Source organism: Drosophila ananassae, chromosome XR (genome assembly GCF_017639315.1).
Source record: "Drosophila ananassae strain 14024-0371.13 chromosome XR, ASM1763931v2, whole genome shotgun sequence".
In the NCBI taxonomy this organism is placed as follows: Eukaryota; Metazoa; Arthropoda; class Insecta; order Diptera; family Drosophilidae; genus Drosophila; species Drosophila ananassae.
Genome location: NC_057932.1, coordinates 7,419,581 through 7,445,683, shown reverse-complemented (window position 1 = coordinate 7,445,683; position 26,103 = coordinate 7,419,581). Strand labels below are relative to the sequence as shown.

The 26,103-nt window shown below is 36.3% G+C and overlaps 1 protein-coding gene across 3 annotated transcripts in view; it reads left to right on the top strand.

The window, feature by feature from the left end:
• Positions 1–8,515: 8,515 nt before the first annotated feature.
• The window catches only part of LOC6500189 (leucine-rich repeat flightless-interacting protein 2), a 41,888-nt gene continuing 24,300 nt past the window's right edge, over positions 8,516–26,103 (top strand). The window contains exons 1-2 of one of the 3 annotated variants that reach the window (XM_014904226.3): positions 8,516–8,746; positions 19,015–19,190. In XM_014904226.3, the coding sequence (XP_014759712.1) occupies positions 19,113–19,190 (78 nt within the window). In that variant the 5' untranslated portion in view covers positions 8,516–8,746; positions 19,015–19,112. The remainder of the gene's footprint in view (positions 8,747–19,014; positions 19,191–26,103) is intronic. The other 2 variants (XM_014904225.3, XM_001966630.4) reach the window with 2 other exon arrangements.

Genomic DNA, 26,103 nt, shown 5'->3' with positions numbered 1-26,103 from the left:
ATTGACCAATACTGGCCCCATAACCGCATCACATGTTTTGACCCTGCCCAACATGGCGAAAGCCGTGATCGAATTTGAATTTCCCCATTATCTCCCCTTATAGAGGATGCCCCATTTTGCACAGTATATCACGAGAAAGCTAATTTTTTGCTTAATCCAATACCGGCAGTTCCATTAAAATCGCTCCCTACGATTCGATGGAATCAAGTCTTGAAATTTTCTGAACCCAATTGACCAATACTGGCCCCATAACCGCATCACATGTTTTACGCTGCCCAAAACGGAACCCGCCATGATCGAATTTGAATTTCCCCATTATCTCCCCTTATGCACGGTATATCACGAGAAACCTAATTTTTTGCTTACTCGAATACCGGCAGTTCCATTCCGCTCCCTACGATTTGATGGAATCAAGTCTTGAAATTGGTACATGCTCAACAGGTGCCTAACAGCACAATGTTAAAGCTCAACAGCCACATGTGTTGGCTTTTTCCAGCACTGAATGGGCGCCATTCCCCATTTTGGAAAGATGCCGATACACATAAGTAACTGCGTACGTAGAAATAATTTATTAATTATTAATTTATTAATTATTAATTAACAATTATACCATGTATTATTTTTCAGAAAGTTGTATTCTACGAGTATGTGCCAAGCGGTGGTCGCCGGGTCCCGGGAGCTCCATGCGGACGGGCCCCGGGAGCGCCGTAAGGCGTGTCCCCGGGCGCGCCGCCAAGCCAGATTCGACGTCGGCCCGGAACACAGCACCGCCAGAAAAAGCAGAAGGAGCAGCAGCAGGATCAGCAGCAGAACCAGCAGCAGAACCAACAGCAGAAGAAGCAGCAGCATTTCCGATCAATCAGTTATATGGCAGCTATAGGATATAGTCGGCCGATCCTTATGAAATTCAAATCAGACTGTTTTTCCCAAGATCTGAATCTGTACCAAATGCCATCTTTCTAACTTAAAAAACACCAAAGTTATGCCAATTTCGATCGTTCTATTGCAGCTATAGGATATAGTCGGCCGATCCCGGCCGTTCCGACTTATATACTGCCTGCAAAAATAAGAAGGATGTGTGCAAAGTTTCGACTCGATAGCTTTAAAACTGAGAGACTAGTTTGCGTAGAAACGAACAGACGGACATGCTCATATCGACTCAGGAGGTGATCCTGATCAAAAATATATATACTTTATAGGGTCGGAGATGTCTCCTTCACTGCGTTGCACACTTTTGACCAAAATTATAATACACTCTGCAAGGGTATAAAAATAAAAAACAAATTCAAAACACAAAGACTCTGGGTATCTCCTCTTCCAGGCTCATGGGCAGATCATCTAGGCCAAGAAAATGGCCACAATGGTCTGGGCAACCGGAAAGGCGTCGTCCACGAAATAATCGATGTCGACGTGCGAACGAAACAGCATCAGGTCTAGCATGCACAAATATGTGGATGCTGGCAGCATCTTGTAGTTTCCGAGCATCAACAGCAGGGCCAGAGCTTGCAGAGGATCACTGTCTCTGGATTCCTCTCCGAAACTAGCTCCAAAAAAATCAATATAGAACTGCTCGGCACGGGTCTTGCTCTGCACGACGGGATCGACGGCTTGATGGATTGGTCACAACAGCCAGGCGGAAGTTCTTGTTTGTCACCCTGTTCAAACGCTCAATGTACATGCCCAAATGTTACTTTGGATGGATAGCATCCCTAAATGGATAGCAGTTAGTAAAGGTTATCAAAGTTTTCCCTAAGCAAAACTCACATAATCAGCGGCTTTCAGACCAGCAAACTGGATAAAGATCTGGTTAAGGTGCTTGCGGCAGACATTGGCCTGGGTGTTGAGACGTCCACGATGAGGCATGCCCATAATTACGGAATCTACGCCCAGCTCGGTGGACACATTGATGATATCCTTCAAGGCGGGGACCATGATTTTGCAGCCATGATTTTTGTGTTCGGTTACCAACGACCGATTCATCCACCAACTCATTTCTGAAATTGCATTTCAGCAACAATCTTCTATAATTTCTAACTTCTGTTTTTTTTTAAATGCGTTTGAAGTTGTGTTTATTTTAAACCAACTTTTATTTAAATCGCTAGTATTTCTATGAACTATAGCTAAGATATTGGTAAAGTCTTGATCTGTCAGGGTTCCTGATACCTGTATGAGACCATTTTCTATACGAAAGAGATATACGAAGAGATCTATGAAAGAGACACTGCAGCCGTGATCTTGCAAGCACCTTTGAAATCACCAAAGTTGTTGTCATTTCGTTGTTATCACGAAATCACACAGAAAGTCACATCGAAAAAAAAAATCCATCGAAGGAGGATATTGCAACAGCAGGCAACAATAACAATACCAGAAACGATATCATAAATATATATTATATTATATTAAAAAAAAAAGAAAGAAGAGCTAACTTCGGGCGGAGCCGTAGTTGATATACCCTTGCAGTTAAGGTTGTGCCATATGGTAGCTTTAGGATATAGTCAGACAGAAAGACAGACGGAAATGCTCATATCGACTCAGGAGGTGATCCTGGTCAAGAATATATATACTTTATAGGGTCGGAGATGTCTCCTTCACTGCATTGCACACTTTTGACCAAAATCATAATATTTGACAAATCATAATCTTAAAAATTGAATCACTTACCGTTTTTTGAAAAATTTTTCCTCAAATTTTGCCTTCCAGAAATCGAAGATTTTTATTTCATTCACTCCTTTCTTGGCTTCGTTGGCCGTCAGGTAGTTGACATCGTGATCATCACTCTATTTACAATAAAAGGAATCTGTATATTAATTTTTCTAAAGGCATCACATACTTACATGATTTTTCACTTCCATTTTTAGTTTTTTCTTGAAAAAAAAATGGCTGCGGAGTACAAGGCCAACATTGAGTCGCTGATGCTCTTCCTGCAATCTCTGACGCAAATCGAACCACCACCCGTAATGTCAGCGATGCCTCACCGCACCCTTAAGCTGGGCGTCTTGGAGTTGGCTCAGCTACTAGAGTTCCAGGAAATTGATCTGTGCAAACCATCAGTACTGACTCGCATTCTGTCCGTGATGGAGAAACGCAAGGCGGTGGCAAATGATCCGACGAGAAGACCATCACCGCCATGACCCTGCTGAACAGCATCTAGACTCTTTTCAGTGTGATGGAGGAGCATCCCGACGTCCTTCTCATTCTCCATCCGATCGTTGTCATTGTGGTTGGACACATTTTCCAACACAACATTACTTGTAGGTTGGATTTCTCTGCCAAAGAAGGGTTTACTTTAAATTTCAATGTTATTTTAGACTTCTATGAGAAGACCTTCTCTCTGGTCTACGATTTGACGGCCAAATCCATCTCGCCGGAGATGTGGCAGATGCTGGAACTGATTTACCAGGTGTTGAAGAAGGACGGCATCGAATACTTTATTGACATTATGACGGCTCTGCATAACTATATGACTGTTGACACGCCCGCATTCCTCTTCAATCCCAATACGCTGCTATCTATTCTCGGCATGTGCGAGACTGTAAGGAGACCGACTTTGTAATTATGGGGGCGACCAGTGCGTGGCACATACTCGTATAATACAACTTTCTGAAAGTTAATACAAGGTATAATTGTTAATTAATAATTAATCATATAAAAAAACCTCTTGACGAGGTAAAGTACCGGTGATGAACCTGCATGCGAAACCCAAAATATCTGATATCAATTTTAGTGACGAAAATATGCTATATAGCTGTACAAAATTGCATATAAAAAATATTCTTGTTCGGCACGTGACTGATTATACCCTTGCAGAGGGTATTATAATTTTGGTCAAAAGTGTGCAACGCAGTGAAGGAGACATCTCCGACCCTATAAAGTATATATATTCTTGATCAGGATCACCTCCTGAGTCGATATGAGCATGTCCGTCTGTCCGTCTGTCTGTTTTTACGCAAACTAGTCTCTCAGTTTTAAAGCTATCGAGTTGAAACTTTGCACACACCCTTCTTTCCTTTGCAGGCAGTATATAAGTCGGAACGGCCGGGATCGGTCGACTATATCCTATAGCTGCCATATAACTGATTGATCGGAAATGCCATAACTTTGGTGTTTTTTAAGTTAGAGGGTTGGGAGTTTCTACACATGTTTTATTTGACCAAAATATCTTATGTACAAAATTTCATAAGGATCGGCCGACTATATCCTATAGCTGTCATAGAACGATCGAAATTGGCATAACTTTGGTGTTTTTTAAGTTAGAAAGATGGGATTTGGTACAGATTCTATTTTGGGGAAAACGATCTGCCAATTTTCATAAGGATCGGCCGACTATAAACGATCCGCTTTATATCTAATAAAATAAGATGGGTGGCGCCACCTAGCGGACTGCGACTGAACTGCAAGGGTATATCAACTTCGGCTCCGCCCGAAGTTAGCTTTCCTTTCTTGTTTTTTTTTGTTTTTCTTGCACGTGCCGAACAAGAATATTTTTTTTATATGCAATTTTGTACACCTATATAGCATATTTTCGTCACTAAAATTGATATCAGATATTTTGGGTTTCGCATGCAGGTTCGTCACCGGTACTTTACCTCGTCAAGAGGTTTTTTTATATGATATCAGTTGTTTTATGTATATATTGATTTTCAATTATATAAAACAGAGCGCATAATATATAGAATATATATATATGGAAGTAACCTCTGGACAGGCGATTCACACAGTTAGCAATACTTTAATTGTTAGGATAAACATCAAAACTCTTTTTTTTTTAACTCTATAGATTTTGACATTCAAGAAGGTGGAATAATTAAAAACCTTTCCAAAGACGTAAAGAATTTTTCGATAGCTTCAGTGGCTCTGAAGTTATACGTATTTTTAATTTACAAAGGTTTTGGAATTTGGTTAGTCTAAAAATTTTAATTAAAAATGTGTCCAAAAATGTATTTTAAATCCAAAATTGTTTCGTAGTTGTGGGAAACCAAATTATTTTAACAAATTAACAGATGAGAGGCCTATCCTAATGAGAGTTCCACTATATAATAAATTATAAAAAAACAAGAAAGGAAAGCTAACTTCGGGCGGAGCCGAAGTTTATATACCCTTGCAGTTAAGCAGAAGCTTATATTATTATTATATATATCGGATCCTATATAGTTGTCCGATCCTTATGAGACTTTCACCATCATCAAAATTTCTAATAAAAATATTGGAAACAGCCCCAAGCATATTTAAAAATAGAAAGGTTGTGCCATTTCCGATCGTTCAGTTATATGGCAGGTATAGGATATAGATGGCCGATTCTTATGAAACATAGGATTAGATTGCCCAAAACGGAAACCATAGATAGTCCCATCATTCTAGCTTCAAAAACAACAAAGTTAAGCCAATTATCCTAATAAAATTTTGCAAATCGGTCAATCATATAATAAACATTTAATATATCAAAAATAAATGCGCAAAGATAAAAAATTAAAAAAAACTGGAAATTTCGTTTTTCCAGTTTTTCTAGTTAAACCAATTGTTGAATGTAACAATTTATTTTGGGTGTGCGATATAAAATAATAAATATTAGAAAAGTATTGGAGGAGTTGGTTTGGCTGGTTTTTTTTTAGCTTTAAATCCATGATTTGGCCCAAAACGGTGGTGGCTGCATTAATTTATATGCATTATTTGCTCAGTGGGGGCATATGCATATAAAGCGTTCTACTCATAAAATTTTGCATTCTTCTCATTTAGACATGAGACACTGAAACATAAAGCAGAATTACATCAAATTTTGCCATCAAGCAACAAAGTTCGAGATTAGCCGAGTGGAGAGCGTTGTGGTTTCTAACACGGGAGGGCCTGATTTCTAATCCTAGTTGAGTCAATGTTTATGTTTTAGTTTTTTAAGCCCTTTTTTATTTGGATTTTATTTTTGAAATATTTGAAAATATCTTATGTGCAAACTTTCATAAGGATGGGCCGACTATATCCTATAGCTGTCATAGAACGATCGGAATTGGCATAACTTTGGTGTTTTTTAAGTTAGAAAGATGGGACTTGGTACAGATTCCATTTTGGGCAAAATAATCTTTTTGGCCAAATTTCATAGGGATCGGCCAACTATATCCAATAGCCGCCATATAAGTGAACGATCGGAAATGGCACAACTGCAAGGGTATATCAACTTCGGCTGCGCCCGAAGTTAGCTTTCTTTTCTTGTTTTTCTCTGAAACATAAGGCAGAATTACATCAAAAGTTGCCATCAAGCAACAAAGTTCGAGATTAGCCGAGTGGAGAGCGTCGTGGTTCCTAACACGGAGGGCCTGGGTTCGAGTCCTAGTTGAGTCAATGTGTATGTTTTACTTTTTAAGCCCTTTTTTATTTGGATTATATTTTTTAATAAATAAACTAAAATCTGAAAAGATATACTCCATATTTTTTAAGGGTATAGACCAAATATATGCAGACTCCAAAAAGCAAAGTTGCCAATCAAATACACACACATGTATAAGTAAATGCAACCTTCACAGGAGGCTGTACAAAATGGGTAGCTGCACTTACAGGACTATATCTTGAGTTAACGGATTTTGCCAGATATGAGCGATATATCAAAAGTTGCGTCATCTCAAAAGCTATCTACACGTGCAATATAAAAAGGATCAGTCGACCAAATTTTGAAAAATTATTATTTTTTTTTAAAAAAAAGTATATTTTCAGTGTATTTTTTTTTTGTGTACTATATAGACGTTTAGTCTCAAAGAAAGTGAAATTGATATTTAAAAAACCATTTCAACGGTGTAAAGCTCTTTTTAATATCTTTCTTAATTATAAAGTTATGAATTTTTTCATTAACAAAGTTTTTTTAATTTTTTGACGTAAGCTTAAGGTATTTCAAAAAGTTGTAGAACAATAGTTGCTCATATGATAGTAACAAACATTTTCCAATTTTTTTTTAGGATTTTTAAGATAAAAATAGTGCAAACAGACAAACCGACAACTGGCTTCATTTTGAAGAAGAAGAAAAAATCGAATTTTTCGAATAACTTCTGAATGAAATGTCGGATCGGGTCGATTGAGGTACCAATCGACGCGTATTTAGCTCTAGAATGCGAATATATAAAAATATTCTATCTGGGGACTCAAATGTGTCCCACTTTAGTGATAAAAAATTTTTTTACTTTCACCCTAATTTCTCCCAAACCAAATAACTTTTGAAATATGTTTTGACAAAAATTATCTAATTGAAACAATACCTTTCGATTGGTATATCATTCATTTAGATCGGTTGCCTACAGAAAATTTTTAATTCTTCGGCTATATATAGAGTTTCCTCGCGCACGCCTAGGCATGCAGGTCGTCACCTCGTGGACTTCCGTCCACAGTGATAAATTTTAATAAATTAATAATTAATAAATTATTTCTACGTACGCAGTTACTTATGTGTATCGGCATCTTTCCAAAATGGGGAATGGCGCCCATTCAGTGCTGGAAAAGATCAAAACATGTGATGCGGTTATGGGGCCAGTATTGGTCAAACGGGTTCAGAAATTTTCAGGGGATGATTACATCGAATCATAGGGAGCGATTTTGATAGAAATAATCTCATTCGATTCAGAAAAAAATAGTTTTACAATGGTATACCGTGCAAAATGGGGCATCCTCCATAAAGAAAGTATGTGGGGCCATTCAAATTAAATATTGGCGCGATTTGTATTGGGAACAAGGTCCAGTATTGGTAAATAATGTTCAGAAATTTTTAAAGATAAATTGCGTCAAATCGTAGGGAGTGATTTTAATGCAAATAGTCTTATTAAATTATATGAAAAATTAGCTTTGCAACGGCATACCGTGCATAATGGGGCATCCTCTTAAAGGACTCAATAATCATATTCGTGCCTAACAGAGGGGTCTGTTGATTTGGAACTTGTGGAACGAACTTGTTCGTGGACTGGTTCCGGTTGTCGCCTCACTTATCAATTAAAATCAATGGGGAACTGTAAATCGATTTTCTCAAAATTTTAGGGAGCGATTTAAATGATTTTTGCTCCGGATATACTAGAAAAGGTGATACATCGACGCAACTACCGTGAATATGAGGGCATCATCTTAGAGCTTCACAATATTAAAAACAATTTTTGGTGGTCATTTTTGTATGGGCTGTTAACGAGCTTGGCCCACTTTTATCCGATTTTTTCCATAACGTTGGGAGCGATTTTTATGAAATTTTCAGATATTATTCTCAATATTTTGGCCTATTAGCTGCAATATCGGGCTTTTTAGGGCCTCCTCTTATTTCTGAGATTGGACCCAAAACAGTGTGGGGCCCATTTTTCAAATGTATTTTAATGGTATTTTAAGGATGTAGATTCCGCCCAAAGTAAGAAAATACTATAAATTTTTAAATTCTTAACAATTTTAGACTTTATTTCAATCAATTTAGTGGCTAAAAAGTAAAATAATTGAAAATAAAAAAGAGCGTTGCTATGTTTCGATTCCACCGTTCCACTTCGACGCTAACTATGCGACGCTATTTTGACGAACATTATTTCCTAATGTGTCGGAAAGTATTTTTTATCGTTATCGGTACGGTCACGCTGTCTCTTAATAATTTTGCTTATATATTTGCAAGACTTGAATATAGCAGCTAAAATAAGTATAGAATAAAAATTATTCTTGATCGGGTGTGAAGTTAACAACAAAACAACGCTTCAATTAATGGATACAAGCACAGATTTTATATATACATGTGTGCATACATATGTAGGTATGTTTTAAAACTTGCTGTGGTTACATTTTAGTTAAAGAAAATTGATACTGAAGCCTAAACCAGATTCATAAGAATTTATAAATTTTTATATAATTTATTTATAAAAACAAGAAAGGAAAGCTAACTTCGGGCGGAGCCGAAGTTGATATACCCTTGCAGTTCAGTCACAGTCCGCTAGGTGGCGCCACCCATCTTATTTTATTAGATATATAGCGGATCGTTTATAGTCGGCCGATCCTTATGGCCTCGATAGCTTTAAAACTGAGAGACTAGTTTGCGTAGAAACAGACAGACGGACAGACGGACATGCTTATATCGACTCAGGAGGTGATCCTGATCAAGAATATATATACTTTATAGGGTCGGAGATGTCTCCTTCACTGCGTTGCACACTTTTGACCAAAATTATAATACCCTCTGCAAGGGTATAATAATCCAAAGAATATACACTGCGTATTAGTAGATAATCATATTAAAAAAATTTTTCAGCTCTTTGCTGTGACGAACACAAATTCAATCAAAAATGAACACAAATTAATAAATTATTTTAAATGAATATATTCATACATATTAAAAGAGTACGAAGTTTGTACATACAGACCCAAAAACATATATATGTAACTTTTTTTCAGTTTGTTTCTTTTAATTATATTTTTGTACCAAATCACGAACTTTTGGTTCTTTGCTGAAATAGTGTTAAAAGAAAAAATTAATAAATTTTTATATTGCTTATAAATAAATAATTGTTTATGAATAATTCAATTCTATTAAATGACGATTTGTTTATGACCTAATATTATGTTCTGTAGCCTTGGCTATTATTATAAATTGTCTATTACAGCTTCGTCCCGTAGGGTCTTGTGTCAACCACCACTCACAAACACTGCTGCGGCTTAAAAGTCAAGGACTTCTTTTAAACATTACTCTTGAATTTAATTCGTATTTGGATCTTAAACCCAATTTCCTCGTAGGTTTATGATCATTATACTGCTAAAATGTCCATATTAAGGGCATCTGCTGCTCAGATTATGTTGTTTCTTAATATACACTGCGTTTCACTTGAATAGCACATTTTTATATGCAATTTTAAATCTTGAAATCTTTTAAACAAAAAGAAAACTCACTGATGTTTAAGTTTCTATTTATAGTATAATCAATTTTAAGTATAAGAAAAGTAACAAAACCTAAATTAAATTAACAATTAATAAATGTTAACAAAAAAACTTAAGACTTATAAAATTCCACAATTTTGTTTCACATGAATAGCACATCTTGTTTTTAAAGTATATTTAACGAACTTAAACATTAGGAAATGTGTTTTTATTTAATAGTGAGTATTATAATATATATTTTTGTTAATTTAATAATGCGTTGAGGCCCCCTTATTCAATATAACGTCGTAGATCCTGTTGGGCAGCGAATTATATAGATTTTTAGGCCATCTGAATGGCGTCAATAAGATCTTCTTTATTTTAAAATTTTTTGCCAGACATATAAACCTTTCTGACCAGCCATCCCCAAACATTTTCAATTATATTCACATGCTGCGAGTATGGGTGGCCAATTCAGAGTGTCAACATTTTTATCTTTTAAAAAAGTTTTTGCAACACGTGCAGTATAAATTGGGGCATTGTCGTGCTAAAATGTCTAAGGCAAATTACACAGGCCAACAGCAAAAAATCTCCACGCATAATTCCACCTGCTCCATAACCTTTAAGCTCCCCTGAACCAAAGTCCAGAAAAAACATAGGTTCTATCACCTACAGTTTCCGCGGTACACCTAAGAGAAGAAATTGATCAAATTTTACCATATATTGAATTATGTAGGCCGTGTAATGGCGATGACCATTGTTTCTAGTACACATAATTTTTGAAATATATGTGTACCAACTAAAATTAAAAAATGGTATCTAGCAGTTACCATATCTTTGGAATACTCATCCAAAGTTGAAATCTCAGATTTTCTACATTAATTTTTGGTCTTTTATGATTTTTCCCCAAACATTTTTCAATGGAAGATTTTTGTTTTCTTATTGAAATCAATAGATCATACCATGTTTTAATTTTGGATTTATGGAAAAACTCGAAATAATTTTATTGAATTTATTATAGCTGGTTAAACAATATTTTCTTCAATTAAATTTGAGTTTTTAATCTCATATTTTCAAAAAGTCATGGCTATCTAAAACTGTTTCTTTGTTCAAAACGTATCTATTGCAGGTTCAGCTTGCTTAGTAAAGCTTTACAGAAATTGTAGACAGCCATGACACGGCCAACATAATTTAATAAATGGTCAAATTTGATCAATTTTTTCTCTTAGGTGTACCGCGGAAACTGTGGGTGATAGAACGTATGTTTGTTCTGGACTTTGGTTCAGGGGAGCCTAAAGGTTATGGAGCTGGTAAAATTATGCGTGGAGGAAAAAAAAAGTTGGAATTTATAGGCCTGTGTTATTTAAAAAAAAAAAAAATTTCCAATGGTGGAAATGCTTTTTCCAGGACGTTTAGGTACACTTTTGCGTTCATGTTTGAGGATAAGAATTGGAGTTCACAAGTCCTAGTAAGATATGGCTCCCCAAACCATAACTGCGCCTTCTCGACTATGTAAAAGCTCCAATTGATGCGTCTTTTTCCTCAGATCATGAAAATAATAATTGTAGCCATCTGGCCCCTCCAAATTGAACTTCTTTTCATCAGATAAATCTACGCGTTTCCACTCGTTTTACCATGACATATTGACGCGGCAAAAGGTCAACCGTGCTTCCTTTCGTTTGGGGTTAAGCGGTGGTTTTTTTTAAGTTTCAAAATAACGAAATAACAAACAGTAGTTTTGCTTGCGTCAACACCTGCTTTTTCCCTTATCTTGCTCACAGAGTCATGAGAATTTGAGGCTTCCCGCAGAATTGCACCTTTATCTGTGCCGCTAAGGACATTACTTTTGCTACCTTTATAGTTTTATTTGATCTTGATAAAATTGTACACGAATTTTCTGCTTCTTCTGGTTTTTTCCGCAATATTAGCTACAACAAGAAAGGAAAGCTAACTTCGGGCGGAGCCGAAGTTTATATACCCTTGCAGTTGAGTTGCAGTCCGCTAGGTGGCGCCACGCATCTTATATTATTAGATATATAGCGGATCGTATATAGTCGGCCGATCCTTATGAAATTTGGCATATCGAATTATTTTGCCAAAAGAGGAATCCATTGAAACTCCCATCCTTCTAACTTGAAAAACAACGAAGTTATAGCATTTCCGATCAATCAGTTATATGACAGCTATAGGATATAGTTGGCCGATCCTTATGAAATTCGACAAATCAGATTGTTTTTCCCAAATAGAATCTGTACCAAATCCCATCTTTCTAACTTAAAAAACAACAAAGTTATGCCAATTTCGATCGTTCTATGACAGCTATAGGATATAGTCGGCCGATCCTTATGAAATTTTGTACACAAGATATTTCGGTCAAATATAACATGTGTGGAAAGTCTCAACCCTCCAACTTAAAAAACACCAAAGTTATGGCATTTCCGATCAATCAGTTATATGACAGCTATAGGATATAGTCGACCGATCCCGGCCGTTCCGACTTATATACTGCCTGCAAAGGAAAGAAGGGTGTGTGCAAAGTTTCAACTCGATAGCTTTAAAACTGAGAGACTAGTTTGCGTAGAAACAGACAGACGGACCGACGGACAGACGGACATGCTTATATCGACTCAGGAGGTGATCTTGATCAAGAATATATATACTTTATAGGGTCGGAGATGTCTCCTTCACTGCGTTGCATACTTTTGACCAAAATTATAATACCCTCTGCAAGGGTATAAAAAGGTCACAATCAATATAGCTTTGTATAAGATTGTCAAATATCTCCCTTCCGCCTTTTTGTCTTTTGAATTTCGCGGCTATGTACAAAGCGCTACAGAGCTCGTATCTGGCAATACTATACATAATTTGAAAGGTCTTGACGTAACCTACAAAACGACGGTATGCATGATTAGTTTGGATATTGCGTTCAACAGTTATAGACGTGTAAACATGGAGTTCACTAACGCCGAAATTCGCGCTATTTTAAAGTTTTCCTTCGTTAAAGGCAAATCCGCTAGAGAAACGTTCCGTGAGATTAATGGTGTTTTGGGGGATGGTACTCTATCACTTCGAACCGCGGAGGAATGGTTTCGACGATTCAGAGCCGGTGAAAACGACACCATGGATAAGCCAGCCGGCGGAAGACCTGTGACGACAAATACCGATCAAATCATGGAATACATCGAGTTAGACCGGCATTTGGCATCTCGTGACATCGCCCAGGAGAAGGGAGTTAGTCACCAAACCATTTTAAACCATCTGCAGAAGGCTGGATACAAAAAAAAGCTTGATGTTTGGGTGCCGCATGATTTGACGCAAAAAAACCTTCTGGACCGAATCAACGCCTGCGATATGCTGCTGAAACGGAACGAACTCGACCCATTCTTGAAGCTGATGGTGACTGGCGACGAAAAATGGATCACATACGACAATATCAAGTGAAAACGGTCGTGGTCGAAGGCCGGTGAATCGTCCCAAACAGTGGCCAAGCCGGGATTGACGGCCAGGAAGGTTTTCCTGTGTGTTTGGTGGGATTTGAAGGGAATCATCCACTATGAGCTGCTCCCATATGGCCAGACGCTTAATTCTTCCATCTACTGCGAACAACTGGACCGCTTGAAGCAGGCGATCGACCAGAAGCGTCCAGAATTGGCCAACAGGAAGGGTGTAGTGTTCCACCAGGACAACTCCAGACCACACACTTCGTTGATGACTCGTCAGAAGCTACGGGAGCTCGGATGGGAGGTTTTATCGCTTCCACCATATAGCCCGGACATAGCGCCAAGTAATTACCACCTGTTCCTGTCCATGGCGAACGCCCTTGGTGGTGTAAAGTTGAACTCAAAGAGGCTTGTGAAAAGTGGCTGTCCGAGTTCTTCGCAAATAAGGAGGGGGGTTTCTACGAGGGAGGTATTATGAGGTTGCCGTCTAGATGGAAACAGATTATCGAACAAAAAAGCGCATATTTGAACTAAATCCGATCACTGTAACACTTTTTATAAAGCATTGAATAAAGAGCAAAAAAGCGGAAGGGAGATATTTGACAACCTTATATTTGGATCTGTTCTTTGTGACTTAGTGACGTTCCACGACCCCTAATTGCACAAAATGATTAAACTATGTTTAAAATTCATAAATTAATCAAAAAACGTTTATGATTAAATCTCCTTGGCTGCTGAAATGACATTAAATCTAACATGTGCTATTCAAGTGAAACAAAAAAGGTGCCAGTTGTAGAAGCAAGTTGAAAAGAAAATTATAGTAAATTTAAACGTCACATTTCCAGACTTCCAATTTTTGTTTAAAGAGAGTAGATAAGGATACGATTTAAAAAGAGCAACAATCATTGAATTAGATCAAGCAATTGTTGAGAGATGAATAAGTAATTATGAAAAATTGTGTGTGCTAATCAAGTAAAACGGAGTGTATCTATCTATGAACTATGTTCCCTTGTATCAAATCATATGGATACTGTTGTGAAAAAAATATGACCCAACTAAGATTGTAAGGGTACCATGCTTGTAGTGTAGATTAAGTTTTATTCGGTGTTTGTAGGTCCACATATTGTCTTGACTGTTACGCCAAATATGCTAAGTGAAGCATATATGCGTCAAATTTTCGAGAATGTATTGCATATAATTTTTTTTTGCCGAAATCGACATTTTAAAATCAAATTGTAATAAAATATATTTCCTAGATTTATTTTTCCATGTAAAAGTTTAATTTTACTCAATAGGATTTAATAAAGAACTAAGTGAAATGCTTAATGCTTTACTAAAGTCGGTGTAAATAATATCTGTTGAAAGCCATTTCGGAAGCCATCGTTAATAAAGGACGTCAACTCTATTAAGTTTGTTGTGTAGTGCTTTAAGAAACAATGCAAACTATGGTAAAATGATTAAAGTTAAAGCGCATGCACTTCAGAGAGTGTTAAATAAAATCTTCTATAAAACATTTTTTCTTATAATTCTATCTCTTAAGAATCTCTTAGATTTTAGGAATCGTGTTTATTTTCGAATTGGTGCGTTGCTAGTAAGTTGGAAATTCTACTGCACCTACTGCTTCTTTGTATAGGTTAATAGATATTCTGTTTGACTTGTATTTGTCTAGGCGTGCTTCTGCTCCCCTTAGAAGGCGATCTTTGGCAATCTTTGCGAGGTACCTTTATTACTTTTGGCACCTGGAAGCTTTTCAATGCCTTAATAGTTTTGATGGTGGTTTTAACGCCTTCTTTTGAGATTATATATCCCAGAAAAAAAACTTTTTTTTTTTGGTTTATTTTTTGTAGCCTCATAATGGATTTTTTTTTATTAAAAAGGCTGTATTTATGTTTTCGGCATGATCATATTCCAGTTTACTAAATACAAAAATGTCGTCAACGCACACATAACGCAAAATGTCGTCTAGAGCTGGCGAAACCCACATTTTAATTGTCCGATGGTTTCGGTAATGAGGTATCGATCGAATATTGTGACTTCGATCTTCCCACAATCGATAGACGGCTTTCACTTCCACAAGAGGCATCCACCACACTTAGACCGTTTTCGGTCTCTTGTGATACCATAAGCCGGATCTAATTCCCTTTATTCGCAGAAAGAACTCCAGCAGTTTCTCCACCCTGAGGCTTTAGTAAATTTTTCTATGCTGTTTGGATCTATTTCTGACATCACCGAGATGGTGGTAAAGAAACCTATCACCTACATGTAGTAGGCGGAAAGACTGCAGGGCTGAGCAGTGGCATAGAGGATGCTTAACAGTTTATTCTTCTTCTTTGACCCTACAGCTGCGTCCGTTGTCGTTGTGGGGTTAATTCATTCGCCTAGCATGTGTTCCCACTAACCAGTGCCCCGTTATGACTCCTATAGTCGTGCTGATGTGGGTCCTGTTCATTCTTAGTAATTGGGATGTGCTCTTCTTTAAGATATTGGGCCAAAGTTGGTGGGCCAATCGTAAATTGGGGACGGAATCAGCAAAGCTGGTTTTCTTTATTGTTAGCTCCCCTAAGTTGAAGTTTACCCTCCAGTTCACTATATATATAGTGAATAGATATATATAGAGATACTAGCTGATCCGGCAGACTTCGCACTGCCAGCTGTTGTTTTTTTCTTATTTTCTTAACAAAACTTCTTTTGTGACTTTTTCTTGAAACTTCTTTTGTGATAAAATTTAAAATTTTTCAAACTTAAAAATATTATCTGATACAGTAAGAACTGAAGATAGCTAAAGTAAAGTTTCGTGGAGCTGACCAAATAAATTAAAATACAGTACTAATTACAATCTGTGACTCTGAAATTTTTTCGCGATCGCGATTCACTTTTGTTTAATTTCGAAACGCGACATTAGATCCCCCAAAGCGCACGCGACGAATAATTTGATTGGATTTGAACTTTGTGGAGCGGGAAAAAATTTAAAATTGACCCTTTTTCGTTAGAAACACACCTAAATTGCTTTAAATTATAATCACATTGACTGATTATAATTTAATATGAACTGTATTGAATAGCAATAGATAAATAATAATCATTTTTAATCCCAGAAACTAAAGAGCGTAAAGGAGCTGGTGGTGGGACCATTTGTGGCAATTTTATTTTGCCTTTAGCACAACATAATCCAGTAAATTCACCAGTGTACTTAAACGCCTTACAATATTTACAAAGTGTTTTCATTTCCGCAATTGTTACTGTTTTGTCGGCACAATAATCAATTGCCGGATCATAGTGGAATGCAGCTCGTTCAAGAATCACAGAAGGACTGCGTCTGCGGATTCGCTCATTTTCATTATGTCTAGCTTGCTGTTGTTGTGTTTGATGTACACGAACTCGTTGCATTCTAAGCTTATCTCCTACATTGTCACTCACTAAAGAACGCAATTCTGACATAGCAATACGACTATTTTCTTCTGTCTGTCTCTGGTCATCAGTGCGGCAAGCACGTGAGGTAGCTCTTCGCACATTTAATTGACTACGACGACGTAAGTCTTCTCCTCGGCATCGTAAATTGTAATTAATCAAATTGAGAAAATTTCCCGCTAAATTTGAGAAGTAATAAAACTTTTTTCAATTTTTTTCACAATTTTTCAGTGAACACAATATCGGTTTGTCACAAAAAATTAACTGAGCAGAGAACAATGAGTAGCTGTCAAACAATGTATCACATACCGGCGCCTACTATTATTGTAGTCTCCATTTTGTTTAAAAAACGTTTGTATGGGAAATAGAAAAATGCTGTTTATGGATTTTCCCGGCATTCCCGGTTGATCGTAGAAGGGTGAAAATTGAGGATTGTATGTATTTTTGTATGTTGTATCATAAAAAAAGAGAAATTAAAAATTTTGTCTAAAAAATAAAAATAAAAATTTAGGGGTGGACTACCCCTAACATTTAGGGGGATGAAAAATATATGTTGGCCGATTCTCATAGACTCATAGAAGCTAGTTTTCTGCTGGGTGGGAAAAGAACTAACTCTGTTTTCTGCGCATTTAATCCCAAGTTTGTCTATTCGGCTATGATTTGTACTAGCCTTTACTTTTGTGTTATATTTGGCCGGTGTTTTCCGTACTCTGGAGTATCTGGGGGAGGGCGTTCTTATTTCTCCTACAACTTTGGTGAAGGAGACATCTCCGACCTTATAAAGTATATATATTTTTGATCAGGATCACTGCCCAAGTTGATGTAAGAATATTCGTTTGTTCGTCTGTCTGTTTTTACACGAAATAGACCCAAAGTTTTACTTTAAGAAGTTTAAGAAGCTATCTACTTTAAATCGTCCTTTTCGTTTTCACGCAGTATATAAGTAAGTCGGAACTGCCGGGATCGGTAGACATTACTACAGCCTTATAACTGATTGATCGAGAATTTCATAACTTTTTTAATTCAGAAGGATGGGACTTGCTATGAATTTCATTTTGGGCTAACAAAGAGGATCTACCAATTTTCATAAGGTGAATTATTTGAGTTGGCATAACCTTATTTTTTAAGCTAGAAGATTGAGACCTAATAGAGATTTTATTTGGGAAACATAATCCCATCCGCGAAATTTCGTAAGAATCAACCTACATAAAACAGTAATGACACAACCTTGATATTTTTAAAAATGCTTGGAATTTTTTCCAATTTTCCAAGCATAGATAGTTGAGATCCTAACCTGTCGAACGCTTTCCTCAAGTCTAACGAGATAATCGATGTCTAGTTTTTTCTTGAAAGGGGCGTAGTTATGTGATAATGTAGCATAGCTAGAGAATCAGAAAATAATTTTCCCTTTCTAAATCCATATCCATTCCAAACATTTGTCGGAAGCTTGCCATTTGTTCAGTGGAGCCTGAAGGATACGGGTCAGTTGAAATTTTGCGTTGAGAAAAAGAAATTGTTATTGTCGGCCTGTTATTAGTAGGGGAGGTTGTAATATTTCTTTGGTTTTAAATTGTGAAGTTCTTGTTGGGTGGTATATATGATGACATGTATTGTTACTGCTATTGTGTCAAAATAAAAGGTTAATTTTTTTGTTATTGTGTTGTGGATGAGGAATGTAACTCCCCCAAATCTATTTGGGGCAATGTTTTATTTTAAGTTTATAAGTATATTTTGCATATGTAAATGTCTTCTTGTATGGAAATTATCTTAGGGTTTCTTTTTATAAGAGCTTAAAACTATGAATCTGATTAAATGTGCAATTGTTTTTCTGAGTCGATATAAGCATATCCGTCTGTCCGTCTGTCTGTTTCTACGCAAACAAGTCTCTCAGTTTTAAAGCTATCGGGACTTTCTATGCTTTCTAATTTGGGCATATTTATTCGATATGCCAAATTCCATAAGGATCGGACGTCTATATAGCTACCATATAACTGATTGCTCGGAAATGCCATAACTTGGTTGTTTTTCATGTTAGAAGCATTGGAGTTTCAATGGATTCCTCTTTGGGCAATATAATTCAATATGCCAAATTTCATAAGGATCGACCGACCATATACAATCTGCTATATATCTAATAATATAAGATGCGTGGCGCCACCTAGCGGATTGCGACTCAACTGCAAGGGTATATAAACTTCGGCTCCGCCCGAAGTTAGCTTTTCTTTCTTGTTTTTGTGTATAAAACCTTTATAGTTATTTCGTAGAGATTTCATGTATTTGTTAAAATAAATATATTAATTAAAATATTCTCATGATTTTCTTTTAGAGTGCTTCGAAGCTTGAGATCTATTTATACATAGCGACTGATAAAGGTGAAAAATTTGATTCCATATTGTTACTAAATAAAGTAAAAAAATTAATGCAATGGAAAATACTGGTCGGCGACGAAACGTAGCAAGGGTTAATGCAGAAGATAATGCATTAGATCAAATAACAAAAGAGGTAAGAAACTTTAAGCAATAATTCTAGCTAAACATGTTTATTCTATTTTTGGTCCTATTTACTTGAATGAACTATTAAAATATTTACTCTTTACTGAGCTTACTCTTTTCTGAGGGTCCACTGTGCTTTCCAAAAAAAAGTTCTGCTGCAACAGGGTGTATAGTATCACGACTTAATATTATTTATGTGTATTTATATGCCATTATTGTTGAGATGTACAATGTTGAGATGTACAAATAAAATAAAACTGCTCAAATAGCATAGCATGGCGGCATCGGTTCGGATGAATACGTGAAATCAATTTTCTTTTTCGTTTAAACAAAATATTTCTCTTTTGTTTCTGAGATTAGAGTCGGACTTATTATACCCTTGCAGAGGGTATTATAATTTTGGTCAAAAGTGTGCAACGCAGTGAAGGAGACATCACCGACCCTATAAAGTATATATATTCTTGATCAGGATCACCTCCTGAGTCGATATGAGCATGTCCGTCTGTCCGTCTGTCTGTCTGTCGGTTTCTACGCAAACTAGTCTCTCAGTTTTGGAGCTATCGAGTTGAAACTTTGCACACACCCTTCTTTCCTTTGCAGGCAGTATATAAGTCGGAACGGCCGGGATCGGTCGACTATATCCTATAGCTGCCATATAACTGATTGATCGGAAATGCCATAACTTTGGTGTTTTTTAAGTTAGAGGGTTGGGACTTTCCACACATGTTATATTTGACCAAAATATCTTGTGTACAAAATTTCATAAGGATCGGCCGACTATATCCTATAGCTGTCATAGAACGATCGAAATTGGCATAACTTTGTTGTTTTTTAAGTTAGAAAGATGGGATTTGGTACAGATTCTATTTTGGGAAAAATTATTCAATATGCCAAATTTCATAAGAATTGGCCGACTATATACGATCCGCTACATATCTAATAATATAAGATGCGTGGCGCCACCTAGCGGACTGCGACTGCTTTCCTTTCTTGTTTTTCACAGAAGTTTGCAAAAATCTCAAACCAGGGAAAATTGAACTTTCTCGCTGGCTTACCAAGACCGCTCGATTATTACGATTATATGTGACAATGAAAAAACCACCTAACAATTTAAAAATTCTGGTTGTATTTATAAGGTTTATCAATTTTTTAAGGTTTATGTGCCAATGGGTTCAATTTCTTCCAAATTTACGCACTGCTGTCAATCTTGTAATTAGGGGGCAGGATGGTTTCCGAAGCAGAAAAAAACAGATTTTTGCTATTTTTTTTTTTCATTATTGATTGAATATAACTATTCAATTTTTTACATAATAAATACATAATAATAATAAATTTGGAGAGGAATTTATCTAGGATTTTTTTTTATTAAGAAATAATTATAATTTATCCCGTGACGGGCAGTCGGCCGGAGCACAATGGTTTAACAGTGGTTGTACTGAAGTGCGGAAAAAAATCTGGCCTCCCAGTGTTATCTATAACAGCATTTTTCTATTTCCCATATATACAAACTTTTTCTAAATAAAATGGAGAGTCAATTTGTAATTTATTACCTAATCCGTTATTACCGTGATCTAATATCCGTCTGTCTATCCTGTCCGTCTGTCTGTCTGTCTGTTTCTACGCAAACTAGTCTCTCAGTTTTAAAGCTATCGAGTTGAAACTTTGCACACACCCTTCTTTCTGTTGCAGGCGTACATAAGTCGGAACGGCCGGGATCGGTCGACTATATCCTATAGCTGCCATATAACTGATTGATCGGAAATGTCATAACTTCGTTGTTTTTCAAGTTAGAAGGATAGGACTTTCTATGGATTCTAATTTGTTCAAAATAATTCGATATGCCAAAAATTTATAAGAATCGGCCGACTATATACGCGTGGCGTCACCTAGCGGACTGCGACTCAACTGCAAGGGTATAAAAACTACGGCTCCACCCGAGGTTAGCTTTCTTGTTTTCTTGTTTTTAAATAAATGCGATCGTTCATCCGCAAGTATTTATTGTGTAAAAGATATGTAAAAAATTGTATTTAGATCCGAGCATTGCTTTTTGAGTTACGTTACGCACCGTTTTGAAAAAGTTGCTTTGAGGAAAACACGCCTAAAGTTTTAAAATAAATTGAAAGTATATGGATAGAAAGTAACTAGAAAATCGGTATCTCAGCGAGCTTTAGTCCGATCGACATGTAACTTTCACAAGATATTCCTGATGTTCTGTTATATAAAAAATGTTTGATAAAAAAAATTTTTGAAATCTCAAACCATCCTGCCACTATAAAAATAATTCATATTTTGCACATTCGGAAAATATCTTTCTATTGATGTTGTTTTTTAATAGAAAAGAGGTGCGCGACACTGCTATCAAGAAAATTTTTCGATATCGAGACAATGTTGAATATCCATCGGAACTTAGAGAATATAAAAAACGAGATATAAACTTCCATTGCGTCGATTACACGTATATGATCGATTTAAATCATATAAATAACGTATTTGAACCACCATTCACACGAATCATTGAAAGAATATTTAAATGAAGATAATTCACATAATTCCGTATCTGATCCGTATATTCCATTACATATACAAGGAACGGAAGAAGCGATCAACTGCTAGCTAGCGTTTCCAAACGAGTAATACCGGAAAATGTAGAGGCTGTTTTGGAGGCGACATTAGAGAGACGTGCGAAATTGCCCAAGGTTGAAACCAAAAAAGACTTCAAAGAATAACTTTTTAATTTCTTTCCTGTGTTCTGATCAAATAAATTGTTAATTAGAAAATAAAGATCCAAAAACAAAAACATTTTTCCAAGAAACTTCATGTTTTCGAAAATAGCCACAACTTAAAACGAGGTACATCAGAATTAATTTTAGAGATATGGTTTCTTGAGCAAAGTTTCTTATTTTGATTCCTAGAATCCAAAATTCATATGTACCTAAGCGATTTTAGAATCGACCCACCCTAATATACACTATTGGCCAAAATAATAAGTACACGCCCATATGGTTTCTTCTACGTCTTGTAAATCTTTTTTTAGTAACGAACCAATTCTAATTTCTTTTAGTTTTCTGGCATAATTTTGATTATAAAAATAGTTACCAAAAGAATATTTCACGAAATTTATAGAACTTATTGTCGATTAAACCTAAAAAACATAAAAAAGGGTTGGTCAAAAAAATAAGTACAGCAATTCTACAAAGCCTCTAACTTAAAAATAAAAAACATTTTCGCAATCTTTTTTGTTTTGTAGTAATCTTATGCTAATACCTAGTATATCTCCTCTTAATTTCTATAACTTTTGTTTTCCGTTTCGGCATGCTGGGCATTTAATTTACGGCACGTCTCCAAAGGACTCTCGTACCTTGTCTTCTCTTCGAATTGTCGCATTCTTCTTTATTTTGAAATGTGTTTGTGCCAATCCGACGTTTAGGCTCTCCCCATAGGTTTTCTATTGGATTTAAGTCTGTAGTTTGACTTGGCCACTTCATAATGTCCACCTTGTTTTCGGTGATCCAAGCCTTCACCAGCTTTGATCTATGTTTTGGATCATTGTCCTGTAGAAAGACCCATCTCAAGGGCATGTCTTCCTCAGCATATGGCAGCATTATGTCAGACAATATTTTTATACCCAAATCGGGTCATAGTATCGGTAATCCGATGAATTGGGCCAACTCCATGCCAAGAAAAACAGCCCCAAATCATAATGTTTCCGCTTCCGTGTTTAACGGTCTATTTCGTGTACCGGGTGTTGAATTCTTTGCCTTTAGGTCGTCGTACATTCTTTCTGGAGTCGTAACCAAATAGATTTATTTTTGTTTCGTCGCTCCATAGGACATTATTCCACTTTTTGGAACCCTCTGGTCCAGATCATGCTAAATGATTTTGGGCAAACTGTTTGCTCATCTTTAAATTATTCCCGCAAAGGAGAGGAACTTTTCTGGCTATGCGTTCTTGTAACCCAGCATTAGTTAGTCTACGACGAACAGATCTAGACGATATTTCATGGTCAATATGAGCAGAAATGGACTTGGCATGAAGGGATCCTTTTTTGAGAGATTTAGGATTCGGGTGTCCGTCGTTTGACAGGATTTCTTCTTCCGACCTTGAGTTTCGATTTCAACCTTGAATTTTAGGGCATTCTGGACAAAACAAATTGACTGCCCAAGTCTTTTATCGATTTCCCGAAGACTTTATCCTTCCTTTTGCAGAATTAAATCAATTTTTCTTTTTAAATCTAGTACAGTGTTTCTAGCTTTAATCCTTTAAAATTTATCAAATACACAGGTGTACTTATTATTTTGGCCAGACCAAAATCGCCAACCCAGCAGAAAATTAAGCTTAGTATTGAATACACGAGGTTCCCATATTTCATTCTTGTTTTAGAAATTGTGTAACATTGTAACTTATCAATATAAAAATCGAGTTATATCGAAAAAAATAAACCCTATATCTGTGTACTTATTATTTTGGCCAGTAGTGTACATATTCTGGTACCTGGATATTATACCTTGAAAGTAGGCATGGAATTGCTCTGTATAATATGTATAGCACAAAATGATGTAATTTCGAAACAGTTGTTATATATCTCAATGTTACCCAAGAGGGGCTTTTAATCATTTTCAATCCCAAAAACTAAAGAGCGTAAAGGATCCGGTGGTGGAACCAGTTGTGGCAATTTTACTGGCAATTGCAGTCGTTGTTTTTGTTGTGCACGAACTCGTTGCATTCTAAGCCTATCTACTTTTATCTGGTCATCATTGCGGTTAGCACGTAAGGTAGATCTTGCACATTTAATTAACTGCGACGACCTAAGTCAGGTCATCTTCTTCTCGGCATCATAACGTAAATAATGAAAGTGCGAGAATTTAGCGCTCACTTGACGGTATAGCAGTGGTTTACTGTCTAAAATGATTTTAGAAATTTATCTATCAGTAAAACAGTAAACTGTCTAAAATGATTTTAGAAATTTGGGAGGAACAACGTTTGTATGGGAAATAGAAAAGGAATGTTTTTAGGGTTTTTTCGACAAGTATTCGATTTTTTGTCACCTTTTAAACCATGAAACGAACATTTCAAGAATAAGATAAAATAAATCCGTTCAGCAGTTCTCGAGCTTTAGCGGGACTAACGAACAGCACTTCATTTTTATATACACACCTGGCCAAAATAATAAGTACACGCTCATAAGATTTCTTCTATGTCACGTAAATCTTTTTTGATAACCGTAACGAACCAATTCTAATTTCTTTTAGTTTTCTGGCATAATGTTGATTATAAAAATACTTAACATAAGAATAATTCACGAAATTTGTAGAATTTATGGTCGATTAAACCTAAAAAACATAAAAAAGGGTTGGTCAAAAAAATAAGTACAGCAATTCTTCAAAGCCTCTAACTTAAATATAAAAAACATTTTCTCAATTTTTTTCTTTTTATAGTAATCTTATGCTAATACCCAGTATATCCCCCCATATTTTGTATAACTTTTGTTATCCGTTTCGGCATGCTGGGCATTTAATTTACGGCACGTCTCCAAACAACTCTCGTACCTTGTCTTTGCTGCAATTCTTCTATGTTTTGAAATGTGTTTGTGCCAATCCGACGATTAAGCTCTCCCCATAGGTTATCTATTGGGTTTAAGTCTGCAGTTTGACTTGGCCACTTCATAATGTCCACCTTGTTTTCGGTGAACTAAGCTTTGACCAGCTTTGATGTGTGTTTTGGGTCGTTGTCCTGTAGAAAGACCCATCTCAAGGGACAATATAACAGACAAGGGACAGACAATATAATTTTATATCCAAATTGGGTCATAGTATCGGTAATCCGTAAATCGGGACGACTCCATGCCAAGAAAAACAGTCCCAAATCATAATGTTTCCGCTTCCGTGTTTAACGGTCTATTTCGAGTACCGGGCGTCGAATTCTATGGGTCGACGAAACAAGTCGTACATTCTTTCTGGAGTCGTTACCAAATAGATTTATTTTTGTTTCGTCGCTCCATAGGACATTATTCCACTTTTTGGAACCCTCTGTTCCAGATCATGCCAAATGATTTTGGGCTAACTGTTTCCTCATCTTTAATTTATTCCCTCGAAGGAGAGTAACTTTTCTGGCTATGTGTCCTTGTAAGCCAGCATTAGTAAGTCTTCGACGAACTGATCTAGACGATATTTCATGGTCAATATGAGCAGCAATGGATGAGCAGTAAAAACTTAGGATTCGGGTGTCGGTCGTTTGACAGGATTTCTTTTTCCGACCTCGAGTTTCGAATTGAATGTTGAATTTTAGGGCATTCTGGACCAAACATAATGACTGCCCAAGTCATTTAGCGATTTCCCGAAGATTTTATCCTTCCTTTTGCAGAATTAAAGCAATTTTTCTTTTTTCTGTTGTACAACTCTTTTTTTTGCCCAACTATAGAATTTTTTTCCTGGGATATACTTAAATATGCTAGGAAATAATAAAAGCCAACATATCTTAACTCGAATCTAGCTTTAATCCTTTAAAATTTATCAAATACACAGGTGTACTTATTATTTTGACCAGACCAAAATCGCCTACCCAGCAGAAAATTGAGCTTAGTATTGAATCCACGAGGTTCCCATATTTCATTCTTGTTTTAGAAATTGTGTAACATTGTAACTTATCAATATAAAAAAAATGGCGGGTGTGCATTGCATAAAAATCGAGTTATATCGAAACAAATAAACACTATATCTGTGTACTTATTATTTTGGCCAGGTGTGTATATGTAGATTTTATTTGAAAAATAAATAAAAGTCGATTCTACCGATCCTGGTCGTCCCGACATACTATAACACAACGTGCAAACGAACGACGGTTTCACACGTAAATAGTTTAAGGGGTTAGGTGGGTTTGGTGGCTTAAGGGGGTATGCGCAGTTGGAGCGCCAAAAATAAACATTT